Source organism: Pleurodeles waltl, chromosome 8 (genome assembly GCF_031143425.1).
Source record: "Pleurodeles waltl isolate 20211129_DDA chromosome 8, aPleWal1.hap1.20221129, whole genome shotgun sequence".
In the NCBI taxonomy this organism is placed as follows: Eukaryota; Metazoa; Chordata; class Amphibia; order Caudata; family Salamandridae; genus Pleurodeles; species Pleurodeles waltl.
In genome coordinates this window covers 1,264,871,729-1,264,885,532 of record NC_090447.1, presented here as the reverse complement: position 1 = coordinate 1,264,885,532, position 13,804 = coordinate 1,264,871,729, and the positions used below count along the sequence as shown (strand labels likewise).

The window sequence follows — 13,804 nt, the reverse complement described above, 5'->3', positions numbered from 1 at the left end:
GCCTGCTCAGTCTGTCTCCTTCCCTTTTTTATATACCTGATAAGTGGACTGTCTAATGTGATCTGTCTTGGATTGCTTATTTCCATATCTCCTGGGCTGGTTTGGACAGGGTGAAGGATTTTGTTCCACCTTCTGGTTGAAATGGAACATGGGTGTTGTGTTGTCTGTTTGGATAAGAACAGTCTGACCTGCTTTGTCTGCCTTCTAAGCCTTTATGGTTAGAAATACTGTCTATCTCCAGGTAACTGAGGCGCAATACTACATTTGTGCTGTTCCATAATCCTCGCACCTTCAGGATGACTTTGTGCGCTCTCCAACCCTTGTGGGATGGGTTCATCATTATGCTCACCGTGCAAGCTGGTGTTTTGAAGGATCTCCAATGTCCACGTTGCTCGTGCAGTCCTGGAGTTTATAGTTGCTCCCAGGAACACATTCACATGTTCCACTTGTGGTGAAGTTTCCTTGTGGTTTGAGAAGCCATTGTGTTGCAGTGTGGCAATCACTGCTCGCATGTCTTTGTGGCATTTCACTTTTGAGTGTGCCTTCACTAGCCAATCATCTATATACAGATCGACACAGATTCCTTTTCTTAGGTGGGCTGCTACTGCCACTAAGCACTTTGTGATTATCTTAGTGCCGACTTCATGCCAAATGGTAGCACTCTAAATTAATAATGTACCTTGTCCTTGTCTTGTGTCTTTGGTTCAACAGTATGTGTAGATAAAGGTCCTTTAGATCTGGGGTGGCCAATAATCTCCTTCCGTAAGGAGTGGTATTACCACTTGCAATGTTGTCATCCTGAAGTGTTGTGTCTGGATGAACCCGTTTAGAAATTTGAGGTCTAGGATTGGTCTCAGTCAGATCTTGCACTGGCAACAGAAAATGGGGGAATAGATTCCCTGGCTTTTTCTGCTGCTGGGACCTTTTCTACAGCTCACTTTTGTAAGAAGCTGTATGACCTCCTTTCAGAGTTGTATAATTTATTGCACCCTGAAGTGCTTTGGTTTGGGGGTTATATACAAGTCTTTTTTTTTTTTTTTTTTTTTTTTTAATTATGCAGTATCCATGACGCACTATGTTCAAAACCTGTCTGATATAATGGACCCCCACTGCAGGAGGAATCCCCTTATTCTGCCTCCCACAGGTGTATCATGGTGGGGTTGAACACTGCATGAGTCACCTGTCTGTTGGTCATCCTCTCTGGGAGGTTGGCTTCTTCTCCCTTGCTCTTCCTCAAAAGGGTTGTCTTGCTGGGTGCTGCCGCTGTTGGTATGTTGTTTACTGTATGGATTTGGGGCTGGTGTTGCTGCCCTTACGTGAAGGGCACATTGCCTGTGGGTCTTCCGTTAGTGGTGCCTCCTCTCTTGAAGGAACCCCATAAATTGAAGTGCCCACTAGTTCCTTTGCCATCTCATTATCCATTTTTAATTGCTGAATGGTATAATCCACTGCTTGGCCGAACAGAGCATCCCTTGTGAATGGCATGTTGATTGAGGCTTGTACCTCTGGTTTGAAGCCTTCTATCCTGAGTAAGGTGTCGTCCACATGCACATCTGCCTGTTGGTAGTATCCGCTGCATCCAATGCAGACTTGAGTCCGGTATTGGCAATGTTCTTTTCTTCCTGTATAGCCGCCTTTGCCCTCGTGCAGTATTCCTCTGCAAGGTGTTGCATAAGAGTCTAAATTTCGCCCCATTGGTGGTGATTATTGTGGTTTAAGAGCGTTATGAGTTAGCAATCCTCAATTGGGTGGCTGCTTCTCTCTCCATCTTTCTCACCGCCAAGTCATGCCCCTTGCTTTCCTTTACTAGAGGCACCCAATGGATGTAGGAGCATTGTTTCTCTTCCTAGCAGTTGCTACTATAATGGAGTCTGCTGGAGCATTTGCCTTATTTATAATGGGTCCTGAGTGGTATGCCTTCTCTTCCACTCTTGATATTACAGCCCTGGCAGTGGTCGGCTCACGGAAGGCCTGCTTCTCTTGGTGCAGGATATCAGGGAATATGGGCAGATATAGATTTGCCTTTCAGGAGGGCATTTAATGTTCCAAGGAGGAAAATTCTTCTTCCTTCACCTTCTCTAATTGCACCCCATATGTCTCTGCAGCCCTATTGATAAGACTGTTGTACATTGATAGATCGTCTGGTGGAGATGGCCTCAAAAGGCAGCTGTCTGCTCCCTCCTCTGTAGACTCTGCTTCGAGATCCTGCCATATCTCCTCAAAATGTTTCTGGTCGTCGAACCCTATTGTGTCCTCAACCTCCTCAAGTTTGTAGAACTCCTCCTGCTCCTCTTCATATGGGTCTGGGGTTGCCGGAGCCTCCAAGGCAGACTGGTCACTCTCAGCTTCTGTGGCCATTGAAGGTATTGTAGGGAATCCCTCAAGTAATCATCAAACTCCTTTTTCCATTGTAGCAGGGCAGGCATTTTGGTTTGAAGCCTTCTTTTCTTTTGCTTGACTGAGTTTTTTGTATTTTATTTTTTAACCCCGTGGTCAAGCGTCTGTATTGGTCTCTTTTTCGACTTCAACGGTTCGCCCATCTCCAGAGGTATTGGGAGAGTCGAGGTTTTCAACGGTGCATTGCCCTCATCAGTGTCCTTTGGTCAGGATCACTGTAGTGCTCTGTTTTTGCTGACTTTTGGTTGACAAATGTTTCATTGCAGAGGCCGCCTTCGAGGTCTTAGCATCCATGCCTTTCGGCAGTATAGCTATCTTCATTTTGTTCTTTTCTGCATCCTTTGACACCTTTTTTTTACACTTGCCTCTTTTCGGTCTTGGCTGTGGAGATTGACATCTGACTCCTCTCCTCATGCTGTTTAGGCCTCCTTGACGTTCTCCTCATCACTGGATAGGCCTTTGAGGAATTCCTGCATCTTCTGACTGCTTGCCATGGTGTAGTGCTCTAGCCTCTGTCGGTGTCATACCCCGAGTGTCTTTGGTACAAACTGCGAAGGCCTCTCAGTCATTGTCCTTGTGGTTCTCTGGGAAACAGGGGTTGCAGACTTCATGGGGGTCTTTGTGCAAATTTATGTGGCATGACCCTTTTCTGACTCTCTCCTCTTCATTCTTCGACCATGTGGTTTTTACCAGCGGAGTCCCCCTGTCTGGATCAAGAAGACCTTTTATTGCTATTTATGCAGTCTTCGGTGCTCTTTTTCAAAACTTTCTTCTGCCCTCCTCCACCACGCTTCCAGACTCAATGATGAAAAAAACAGTCTGAAAATGGCGACTATGCACAGGAACTTCCAGGTGCTTCGCATAGAAGATGGACTCACCACGAAATGGTGGTCTACAACGCCCACCAAAAAAAAAAAAAAAAAAAGTTTCCAGACCCAGCCACTAGATGGCGGAATAATGCAAAGCATGTGAATATGTGATTCCAGAAAAGGATTATTAGGTGACATGCTTCATCATTAGGCCATGCTCCCCATGCTCCTCGTCAGGCCAGCAATGCAATGCCTGATGGGCCCTACTAGAGGGTTCTTTGCCAAGCCTTTTAAGAAAAATGCCAGTAGAAAGTGGATGTGAGAGGAGGTGGAACAAAAACTGTTAACACCTGAAGCCAATTTTAACTGTTTTGTTTCAGGATGTCACCTAATGGTGAGTGAGGGCTATTATTCCTGCAAGGTTAATGCATGTGGGGACTACGAAGATGCCTACCCCGGATGGAGTCTATTCTGTTGGAACAGTGCAACTAATTTTAGTTATAAATAAACGTGTAATCTATAGATTATTGTATCACACTTTATTTGCCACCATTAGTGAAGGAAAACCCACAGTCTTTCCTCAACTGTTCTAATGTGGTGGCGGAAGGGATGGAATATGACACTGCTGCCTACCAGTTGTTTCACTCTGCTTAGAGTGGAGCTGGTGCATGAGTAATGTAACACAAAAGTATCCTCTCTTGTATCCTGCATTATGTGGCGACTACTGCTGACTGAATATTCTTTTAGGAGTCCCTGAAATCACTTCCTCTACCTAAGGCGTACTTTAGGTTTACATAAAAAAGACCTTTACTGTTGTGTCGCCCCCTCAACCCTAATATCTTCAGCAGAGATTTTCTTGATATTCCAGGGCTTGAAGGTCCTTCGGGCCAAACAGGTCTTGTTCAGGACATGTTGATCAAGTGGATCTGTACTTCTGGTTTCAACTATGGAAGTGTGGAAAAAACATCTAATGACATTAAGTACTGTTCTTTCACCCCTGCTCAAAGCATATGCGTTGAGCTAGAGTGGCCTCTGGCATCATAACTATCTTTCAAGGGTAGTTTCAGTTATATCTTGTAACTGAAACACATTTGTGAAGCAGGACTTTGGATTCTCACTGGGCATCTCATCTGTGCCACAGCTCGAGCAATGTCAAATGCTGGGAATGATGCTGGTCTTTCTCCACATCAGTAACAGTGGAGAGGCTTGGGATTTCTTCCCGCTCCTTGGGATGTTTCTGTAGAGACATCTGCCTCTCTTCCTAACAAGACAGACGCCCAACACGTCTTCAGAAGACAAACATCTTTTAGCAGCAAAATAGCTTTAACATTGGACACTTGGCTTTGTTGTGATCCCGAAGCAATCAGATTGCTAACCAAATTGCACTTCTCCCAAGGCACTCATGTAAGAAACATCATCTGCGTGGAGTATTTTCCTAACTTCTGAGTTTTAAGTTAGTTGGAGCTATGTTAATTTCAAATCGGACCTTGAGAAATATCCAGAGAACTCATACTCGATAATGCTTCCTCTAAATGTCTGCTGGTTACATGCAATGCAGATATTTTCTCACACTGCTGTAAGTAATTTGAATATCCACTTCCCACGAAGTGCTTGGTCTTCAAGCAGAATAACATAAAAAAATTAATTGAAGATCAATTCTGTGTTCAGGTGCATTGTAGGCTGCAGAGTGTTACAGGGATGACTCATTACGGTCAAGCTTGGAGCCAGCTTTGACAAAAACGATGTGAAATATTCCGAGTCAAACAGTAGATGGGGATTATGCACGGCATCTAAAATGAAGACAATCTGTAAGCACTCCTCTGTGGGTTCTGGTCAAGTGCAGCATATGAAAACAAACAAATGCAACCTCAAAAGGTAGCTTGTGACAAGTGCAAACATGGCAAGCATACACATACGCAATGCAGCACTACATTTATACTGCAAAGAACAAAGTAACATTAACTCCAACAATTTGTAAGAAATACAATTACGCTTCCAATAAAATATTACCTGTTAAAATCAGAATTATAATAACCGAGAAAAGGTCTGGGTATTTGGCTAATACTCCTGGTGCATTCATAGACATATACTGTTCACAAAACGTCTCAATGCGTCTGCCGATCATCTCGTCGAAGGTTGCGCTCCAAGCTCTTGCAACGCTTGATGTCCCTGAAAAGATAAACCCGAATAAATGGTTTAACAAGCATTTCAAATGCTATGGGTCTCACGTTTGCTCGAGTTAGAGCTATTAGCATTGCAAATTACTAACTGGATTTTTCGTGCCACACAAACTGAAAATAAAAAGTAAAACAGTTTCACATAAGTGAGCCAATTTAAAGCACCGCCGTGAGCTTGATGGAGACACACCAAAGGAAAAAGAAGTTCCCTCACAGTCCAAGTTATTGGCAAACGTGCAGTCATCCATGTAAGAGGGTCGGTCCCCAAGGCAGTAACAAAACAGCCCTAAGGAGGGACAAATGTAAAGCAGTTACCAACGAAAAGAAAGGATTTTTAGAAGCAAGCCCACAAACGAGTGATAGTGATGGGTGTGCGGTGGGAGTGGTTAAAAGCCCAGATACATATCAACACGTTGGAAAAGCAGCGCTTGCGTGCTGCTATGCTCAACCTTGCATGCTGCTATGCTCAACCTAAAATGGTCATTGTAATCTTAGCACCCTATAAGCACTGACATATGCTCAAAAGTTTACAAATAATGCTATATTTTTTAACAGCATACAGGAGGCAGCTGGTGCGCTTAAGCCGCATTAAAAAAAAAACAAAAAAAACGCTCAGGAAAACATCTAGATAGGCGAAATAAAATGTGTGCAGTTCTTATGCATAAACTACACCATAATTAATGTGTTGATTTAATAGGTCCCAGCAATTCATTCAGGCATGTAATTAAAATATGTAGATACCAACTTGAATTTAACAGTTACAAACACGCTTGCGAATCAGCACCGATATTCACAGTGCTTCCCAATAAAAGATATGCAGCAATCTTGCTCTGTAAACTTTGCCCACATCAATGCCACAAACACCCCTTACATATGAAATGTTTTCTTCCAACTGGTTTATAGCACCATAGTTCATTCCCTCCACCCGGTCATCTTTCTGAAAACATTTTAGTAATTTCATTTACGTGATGAAGAAAACCGGTTACTTACTGCAAGCAAATAAACTTGCTAAAGGGGAAAGCGACATCATTGCGGGGGCCAAAGGTCGATTTCTTCAAGTGCTGGCAACATCATGATGCTCTTTTCCCCCTCACAGTCAAGTATGTGTTCACGCACCTTAGGCACTTGACTCATTCGTGAGCCTTTCAAATGTCAATGGATAACAGAAGGGAGTGGAGCGGTCACGTCATTTGCTCTGGATTACACATATGGTGAAGTAAGGGCACCAAGATTACAACCCAGATTAGCTCAACCCCAACGGCTCGTGGCTATACCAGTGACTGCAAGCTAAAAGATTGAGGCATACAGAGAAAACAACCAATATCCCAACAGGCCAGACCTTTGAATGGCTAGTAGGGCTGGGTCAGAGAGTGACAAAGTTCTTTCAAACTGTGCGGCAAACAACCTAATTAGATTGTCACTCTCTGCGTCAAAAGGTAGAGGAGCCCCTCTGACTACTGATTTTATTTGTTTTTGTACCATGTGTTACTTGGGTTGCGTATAGTGCAACAGGGTAGCATTGCATGTTTCACATGAATATATCAAAAATGGGCTAGGATTTTCATAGCAGGGTAGTTTTGACAACTTGTTCCAGATTTCCATACACAGGTATGATCCCGATCCGGACAAAGTTGCTCTTTTCTCATGCCAAAAGAGATCAAATGAGTACCAATGAGCTGGGTCATAGTAACGTGTTTTTGGCAGTGGTGTTAAACAACTACAGCAAGCACTATATTAAAAAGCTACCATTTGTTATATTCATGCCCCCAACTTCCATAGCAACGAAGCACGTGAATAAAGAAGCTTAAAGTTGAACGTCAACCAGGTATTGTTCACTTTTAAGTGATTTTGTTCATTACTTGCACAGCACTTTGTGAAATAAAGGACTATGTTTAGAACAGTTTGACTACCCGGGTCTTTACATGACTAAAATATTTTGTGGTCTTCAAACTACTGGCTAACAAAATCATAAATCTAGAGAGAACACTCTAGCAAGACAGACTCTTGCTACAATCAACCTCGATTGTCAGGGCCTGGATCTAATGAGAATCTTATAGTATACTATCTTTGGCATGACACCAGACGATGCAAGTCATACCAGGGACTAAATAAGCTTTGCATAACTCTCCAAAACCCAGTAAGTAAACATTACAACACCATTGCTCTTGATAAGATTAGTTTCCATTTTGCTTCCGACTGGAGCAAGAGGAATAAACCACATTTAATGTACTCCATCTCTCACCAGTTCTATTTACTGACAACGTACTTGAGATTTCACCCACATCGTCTACGTACTTAGCAAAACTGCAACCTATAGATTTTCTTCTGGTGCAAGAGCAAAGACAACAAGAAAAGGGAAAAAAAGAAACAGCATGTACTTCAAATATAAAGAAAAAAGCAGAGCACGAAGATATGGACACTGAACCACTGTCTTTAAAGGGCATAGGCTGTCCAACTTGAAGTAACCCGGCAAGCTTTAAACAAAGGTGTGCTAATCTGAAAGAGGAGCAGAGTATTGTCTAGAGAGGCTGCCAATCACTGGAGTCCAGAAAGAATCTGGAGTTCCAATCCGCAAGAGTTGTCTGCCGGTTTTGGGAACCCGGCAGATACTCCACCGTGACCGAGATCTGGTGTGCGAGGCAAAAGTGCTCAAAATCTTTCGCCAGATCCGGGAGGGCCCTCAACCGAGTGCCCCCCAGACAGTTGATATATTGCATCGCTGACACATTGTCCATCCGAAGGAGAACCACGCAGGAAACCCGGTCCCGGGTCAAGGATTTGATTGCAAATGAGCCCGCTAACAGCTCTAGGCAGTTGATATGCATGTTGAGTTCCAGAGGGGTCCAGCGTCCCCCGAAGGACACCTCCCCGCAGCGAGCTCCCCATCCGTGAAGGCTGGCATCGACTCTATGACTAGGTCGGGGGAGGACCCGAAGATGGCCCTGCCATTCCATGCCTCCATGTGGTCCAACCACCATTGCAATTCTGTCCTTGCCTCCGGATTGAGAGAAATCAGCTTGGAATACACCAGTCCGTGGCCCTGGTGATAATCCTTGAGCCGCTGCAAAGCCATGTAATGAAGGGGACCTGGAAAAATGGCCTGGATCGATGAGGAAAGCAACCCCACCACTCGGGCTAGCTGACATAGCGAAATTCTGTCGCGCTTCAGGACTATTCACAACTCCTTCTTGATATTGGAGATCTTCTGCAGAGGGAGACTGAGGGATGCAGCCTGGGAGTCTATGAGGAACCCCAGAAAAAGCATTGTCTGCGAAGGCAGCAGCTCGGATTTCTGTTGGTTGATGACAAACCCCAGGTCCTGCAGAAGAACAATAGTCAGGTTCGCGTTGGATAGTAATTGCGATCTGGACTGATCCATCAGAAGGATATCGTCCAGGTAAATGATGAGGCGAACCCCCCGAGAATGAAGGAATTCTATCACCGGTTTGAGCAACTTGGTAAAACACCAAGGGGCTGAAGACAGTCCGAATAGGAGAGAGGTGAATTCGAACACCTGACCCCTCCAAAGAACCTGCAAAAATCTGCGATGAGGGGGAAAAATGGGAACCGTAAGATAGGCATCCTTGAGGTCCAAACGGACCATCCTATCTCCCAGCAGGAGGATATCCTGGAGCATGTGTATACCCTCCATCTTGAAATGCCGGTAAACAACCCAATCTTTGAAAGAACAAAGGTTGGTCACCGGACGGAATCCTTTGTCCTTTTATTCCACCAGAAACAGGTTGCTGACGAACCCTCTTGGGTGTAGAAAATATGTACAAATGGCCCCTTTGCTCAGTAGTTCTTGAACCTCTGCGTCTATCAGAGTGGCGTCTAAAGCTGAAAAGACTAAGGGCCTCGGAAGATCCTGTTGAACCGGAGTTCACCAAAACTCTATGTGGAAACCTGATACCGTCTGCAGCACCCATGCATCGGAGGTTATAAGTTCCCAGTTCCGTTTGAACAGGCATAACCTTCCTCCCAATTCTAGATGGGAAAAAGGGGTAATCCTTGCCCGATGTGCCTCTAGGGGCATTGGAAGCTACTCTGGCGATCCTACCCGCTCTGCCTCTCCCTTTTCCCCTGTTGGGGAAGAAGGTTCCTTGACTGCTGTCTCGCCAACCAGACTGCCTGTAGGGCACAGGGCCTTGTTGGGGCTGATAGCTGTTAGAGGAACCCTTGCCTCGTCCGACCCGGAAAAATCTTTTTAATTGAGGTTTGAGCTTTGTCAAGGGCCGAAAACGTGGCCACAAATTTTCCGAGGTCCTTTACAAACGGATCTCCAAACAATTGGCCTTGAGCCACCACCCCCCCCCCTCCGAGGAAGAAAGGTCCCCTAACTTAGGGTCAGCAAGGAGCAATCAGCAAGGAGGGGCGCCTCTCAGCTGAGATAGCACAATTGGCGTTGCCTTGCAGACAAATAGCCCTCTGTGCCCATCCTGCCACAACCTCAGTTTGAAGTGGTGTGCCTGACTGTTCGGCCCGTTCTGCCAACTGAATGATTTGGGTCAAAGGTCCTACGACATCTAGGAGCTTGTCCTGGCACGCCTGCCAGGACGAACCTATCCCCTTCTTCGGATCCCTCATGTACTTGGCGAAAAAGGTGCACCTCTTGGGGTCGATCTCCGGGGTGGCCACCACCTTGTCGGGCAGGGCGTGGACACTCTGCCTTCAACCTGGCCAGCACCTCTTTATCCAAAGTTTGGCAGATTTCTCACCACGTATTCCGCCACCTTGCCATCCGAGCATCATTCCAAGAAGCAAGGGTGGTAAATCCCCTGAGGCTCAAACATGTCAGAATCCGAATCTCCTTGATCCGGTGTATCCGGTAGGGAGGCGCCCTGACGCCAGGGACGGACAGATTCAGCTTCCTCAACTGAGGAAGAGTCCCTATCTGAGTCTCCTGCAAAGCCCGGTTGAGACCCCGCAAGGAGGTCAAATTTTTGGTGGAGCTTCCCACCGATTACTTTGGGTAGGAAACCTCCCTGCAGGGTAGAGTAGCTTGCGCGCACTCTTGGGATAGAGGACCTCAAAAAGGGGTTAAAAATCACCAAGATGTCCCGAGGCGTGCTTGCGTAATGCCTTGGGTGAAGCACCTGGTGTGACCCCCGTCACCCCAAACATGCCTGGCCCTTTAGCAACTTGCTCCGCAAGCTGCGCCACGCTCTCCTTGATGGGAGCGAGAGCCTGCTCAATAGCTTGCGAGAGCAACACGTCCAGCGGGAGGGGGGGGGGGGGGAGGACGAGATGCAAAAAGGGCCCTCAGCAGGGGACATGATAGGGAAAGAGTCATGCTCTTGTACGGGCTGCATACTAGGACCCCAAGTATAATGACAGAATTACACCCAAAAATTGTAGGGTAGCCCCCCCTCCCCCGCTACTGTCAAATAGGCCAACCTAGGGCCACAGCCTTATAAAAAAAAATACAAGGCTCGCGTGACATGTATAAATCACTCCGGAGCGACCTTCCGCTCCGGGGTACGATCTGACCGCAAACGCAGTGTCAAATCGGGGGTTGGCGGGGTTAGAAAAGACCCTGAGCCCTTAAACCCCTAGCGCACTAAATTTCCGAAGCGCCGAGCACAAAGTGACTCGTGCGCACCAAAACACGCAAAAACGGTATGCGTGCCCGCTAGAGGGCCCGATGCGCCACCGCAAACAAAGCGCTCAAGCTTCTAAACAGGAGCCTCCCGCGCTGCGGTAACGTGTCCGGGCAACAAGGTTGCTACAACAGGAATGCGCTAATAGGCACTATCGATAAACACTCTTTGAAAGCCAAAGCCACACTTCAAACTAAAGATGTGCAGAGAGCAGAAAAGGCACTTATCTTGCACTCTGAGCAGTGAAGAAAGAGGGGGATATGACGTGTTATGGACATTTATACAGATATGTTAATGGAGTCGGTGTTCTACGGTTGTTATAGCAACGGACTCACGGGACTTGTGGTTCAGTTATTTTTTTTACTGAACTTTGAACCCGCTGTATAATAAAAAGTGAAGAAAGAACTGCATAATCCTCGCCTCCGGTCCTGCCATAGAATCAGGATTGAGTAACCCCTATAACACTTGTCTCCACTGCAAGCATCCCTCTCTTCATGCTGCTAGCAGATAAGAAAAGTATCTTTCCATATACTTTTATTCAAACATTGGGTTATGTCTCTGCTGACATCCTACTCTTAATACATAAAGGTTTTAACCGCAAGTTTAATATATTGCTAGCATCCTTTCATGGTATAAATTGAAGCAACGTCATGTAGTCTGACCACTGACACTTCACCTGTACAGTATTTATTGTAACTGTTTTCCTCAGCCAAGGAGAGTGTGCTTTCATTTGACCAGCAATTCTGTAGCGGCCTTATCGTTTTACCACTGTAACCAGTTTCCCCTTGTCAAACACTGCCTCTCTCTCAATGTCGCTACCTTTGTGGGACGCTTTGCCCTCAGCTTTGACCTCTTCTGGCTAAAGTGTTAAACTGCTTGTGTCCATCCAGAGACTGCCTTGCCCAAAGGGTGTGGTTTGCTTCATAAACCCAGATGATCAATCTATCAAAAAAAGGAAAAAACAATCACCAAATGGTAGTGTGCAACTTGTTGGTGAGTGCTCCTAACATTAATGAGGGTGGTGACTGCCCTAGTCCTTTGAATAAGGGAATTATGGTTGTAAATAAGCAAGCTTTCTCAAATAGTAATTCATGCTACAAAAGACACAGACAATGACAATTATTTTCTATATATATATGTCACCATCTCCTCCATTAGACAAATCAACTAAGAAGTGATTTTGGACTCCGTGGAGGGGGACCTAAATTAATTCACCTTCCTAATTTTACTTAATAAGTCCCTACTGAGCATGTGGTCAAATAGACTTCAATTGAATTTTGACAAACTAGACCCAAGTTGAAACTGGAGTGCCCTAGATGCTCTTTGCATAACAATATCACCTCAACTCTGGCCACAGATCCAAATTTGTTGTATCTTAGATAGTGCAGAATCAGCTACACTGGACAAATCTGTGATAGATGCAGCAGAAGCATCTATGTTTGAAATGCCAATTCGGCCATGGCTTGTGAAAGAAGGAAAGGGCTTGCAATGAAACTAGATCCTAAGCTGGTTAATTTAGCTTCAGTGAGCGCCAAAGTGAAGAAAGATGGAATGCTGTCCTTATAAAGGAATTGAGTAACTATATTACTATTGCTCCCTCATTGACAAAGCCCAACAGAGGCTTCAACAGATATCAGAATTACAGAGGCTCTTCCTCTCCTCCTACAGCTCACAAGATTTCCGGCCCCAATTCTACAGACAAAGGTGCAGACTCTTCCAAAATCGTGTAGCAAGATCACACAGAGGTTTAAATCCAACTGGTAAGTCAATATTCTGCCTTTCAAATTGTAGAGGAGTCATTTAAAATATTTTCTCCCAAAATGATAGCGTACTACTGCCGGCCCTTGGGTGGTCGCTAAGATTCAGGGTTAGTCCCTAGAGCTTACCTAATACTTTTTCAGGATTAATACCCTCCACCTTTAAGGTTTTCTCTAGAAATAGACACTTGTATCACAAGAGATTTATACTCATCTTTTAAAACAACCAAAAGACGAGACAGATCCTCATCCTTCAGGTTTCATAAGTGCTATATTTCTGGTGCAGAAGTAAAACAAACAAATGCACCCTGTGATAAACCTAAATAATTTAAACCAAGTCACTGTATCATCACTTCAAAATTGAGACTATAATTAATCTAAGAGACTCCTTATTACAAAGGGACTGGATAGTCCAAATAGATTTCCAAGATGCATAACCAACTATTCCAATTCATCTATAGTACAGAAAATACGTTCAATTGCAATGGAAAGACAAACCCTATCCCTTTTCTTTCCTTCTGTTATCAGCGCTTTGGTGCTTTACAATAGTCACTAACCATGTAGTTGCATTTCCCACATCAAGGTATCTTGTTAATTTATCTAGACAGCACTGTTTTCATAGCTCAAGACAGTCATTCTCCAGTCGCAGATTCTTATATGTTCTCTGCGTCATCAACCAGGACAAAGCCATCCCGATTCCCTACGGATGGATTTTTGGGGATTTTTATTACACTCAGAAATCTCCACTTTTCACTCACAACAGTCAAAAGTAAAAGTATTAAAACTAGAAATTTCGCAAAATCTTAAAACATCATCCATTCCTATAAGAACTCTAGCAAGAAATGTATTGTATTGTAATAGTATTTATATAGCGCTTACTACCACTGACGAGGCGTCGAAGTGCTTTTCGGCGAGTCGAACGCTACTCTGGAACACAACAAAAATTTGTGATGGATTAGTATCGGGAAATATGAGGTCTTCTCTCATTGTGAATAGAAGCTACATTTCCAGGCCCATTTCATTATAGAGGCCTTCAACGGTTAAAAATGTGTTATTTCTGCAGA

At 44.7% G+C, this 13,804-nt stretch overlaps 1 protein-coding gene across 2 annotated transcripts in view; it reads right to left on the bottom strand.

Annotated features, from left to right (window-relative positions):
* The window catches only part of SLC7A1 (solute carrier family 7 member 1), a 393,527-nt gene that overhangs the window by 179,122 nt on the left and 200,601 nt on the right, over positions 1-13,804 (bottom strand). For both annotated transcript variants that reach the window (XM_069202197.1, XM_069202198.1), the window contains one exon: positions 5,217-5,375. In XM_069202197.1, the coding sequence (XP_069058298.1) occupies positions 5,217-5,375 (159 nt within the window). The remainder of the gene's footprint in view (positions 1-5,216; positions 5,376-13,804) is intronic.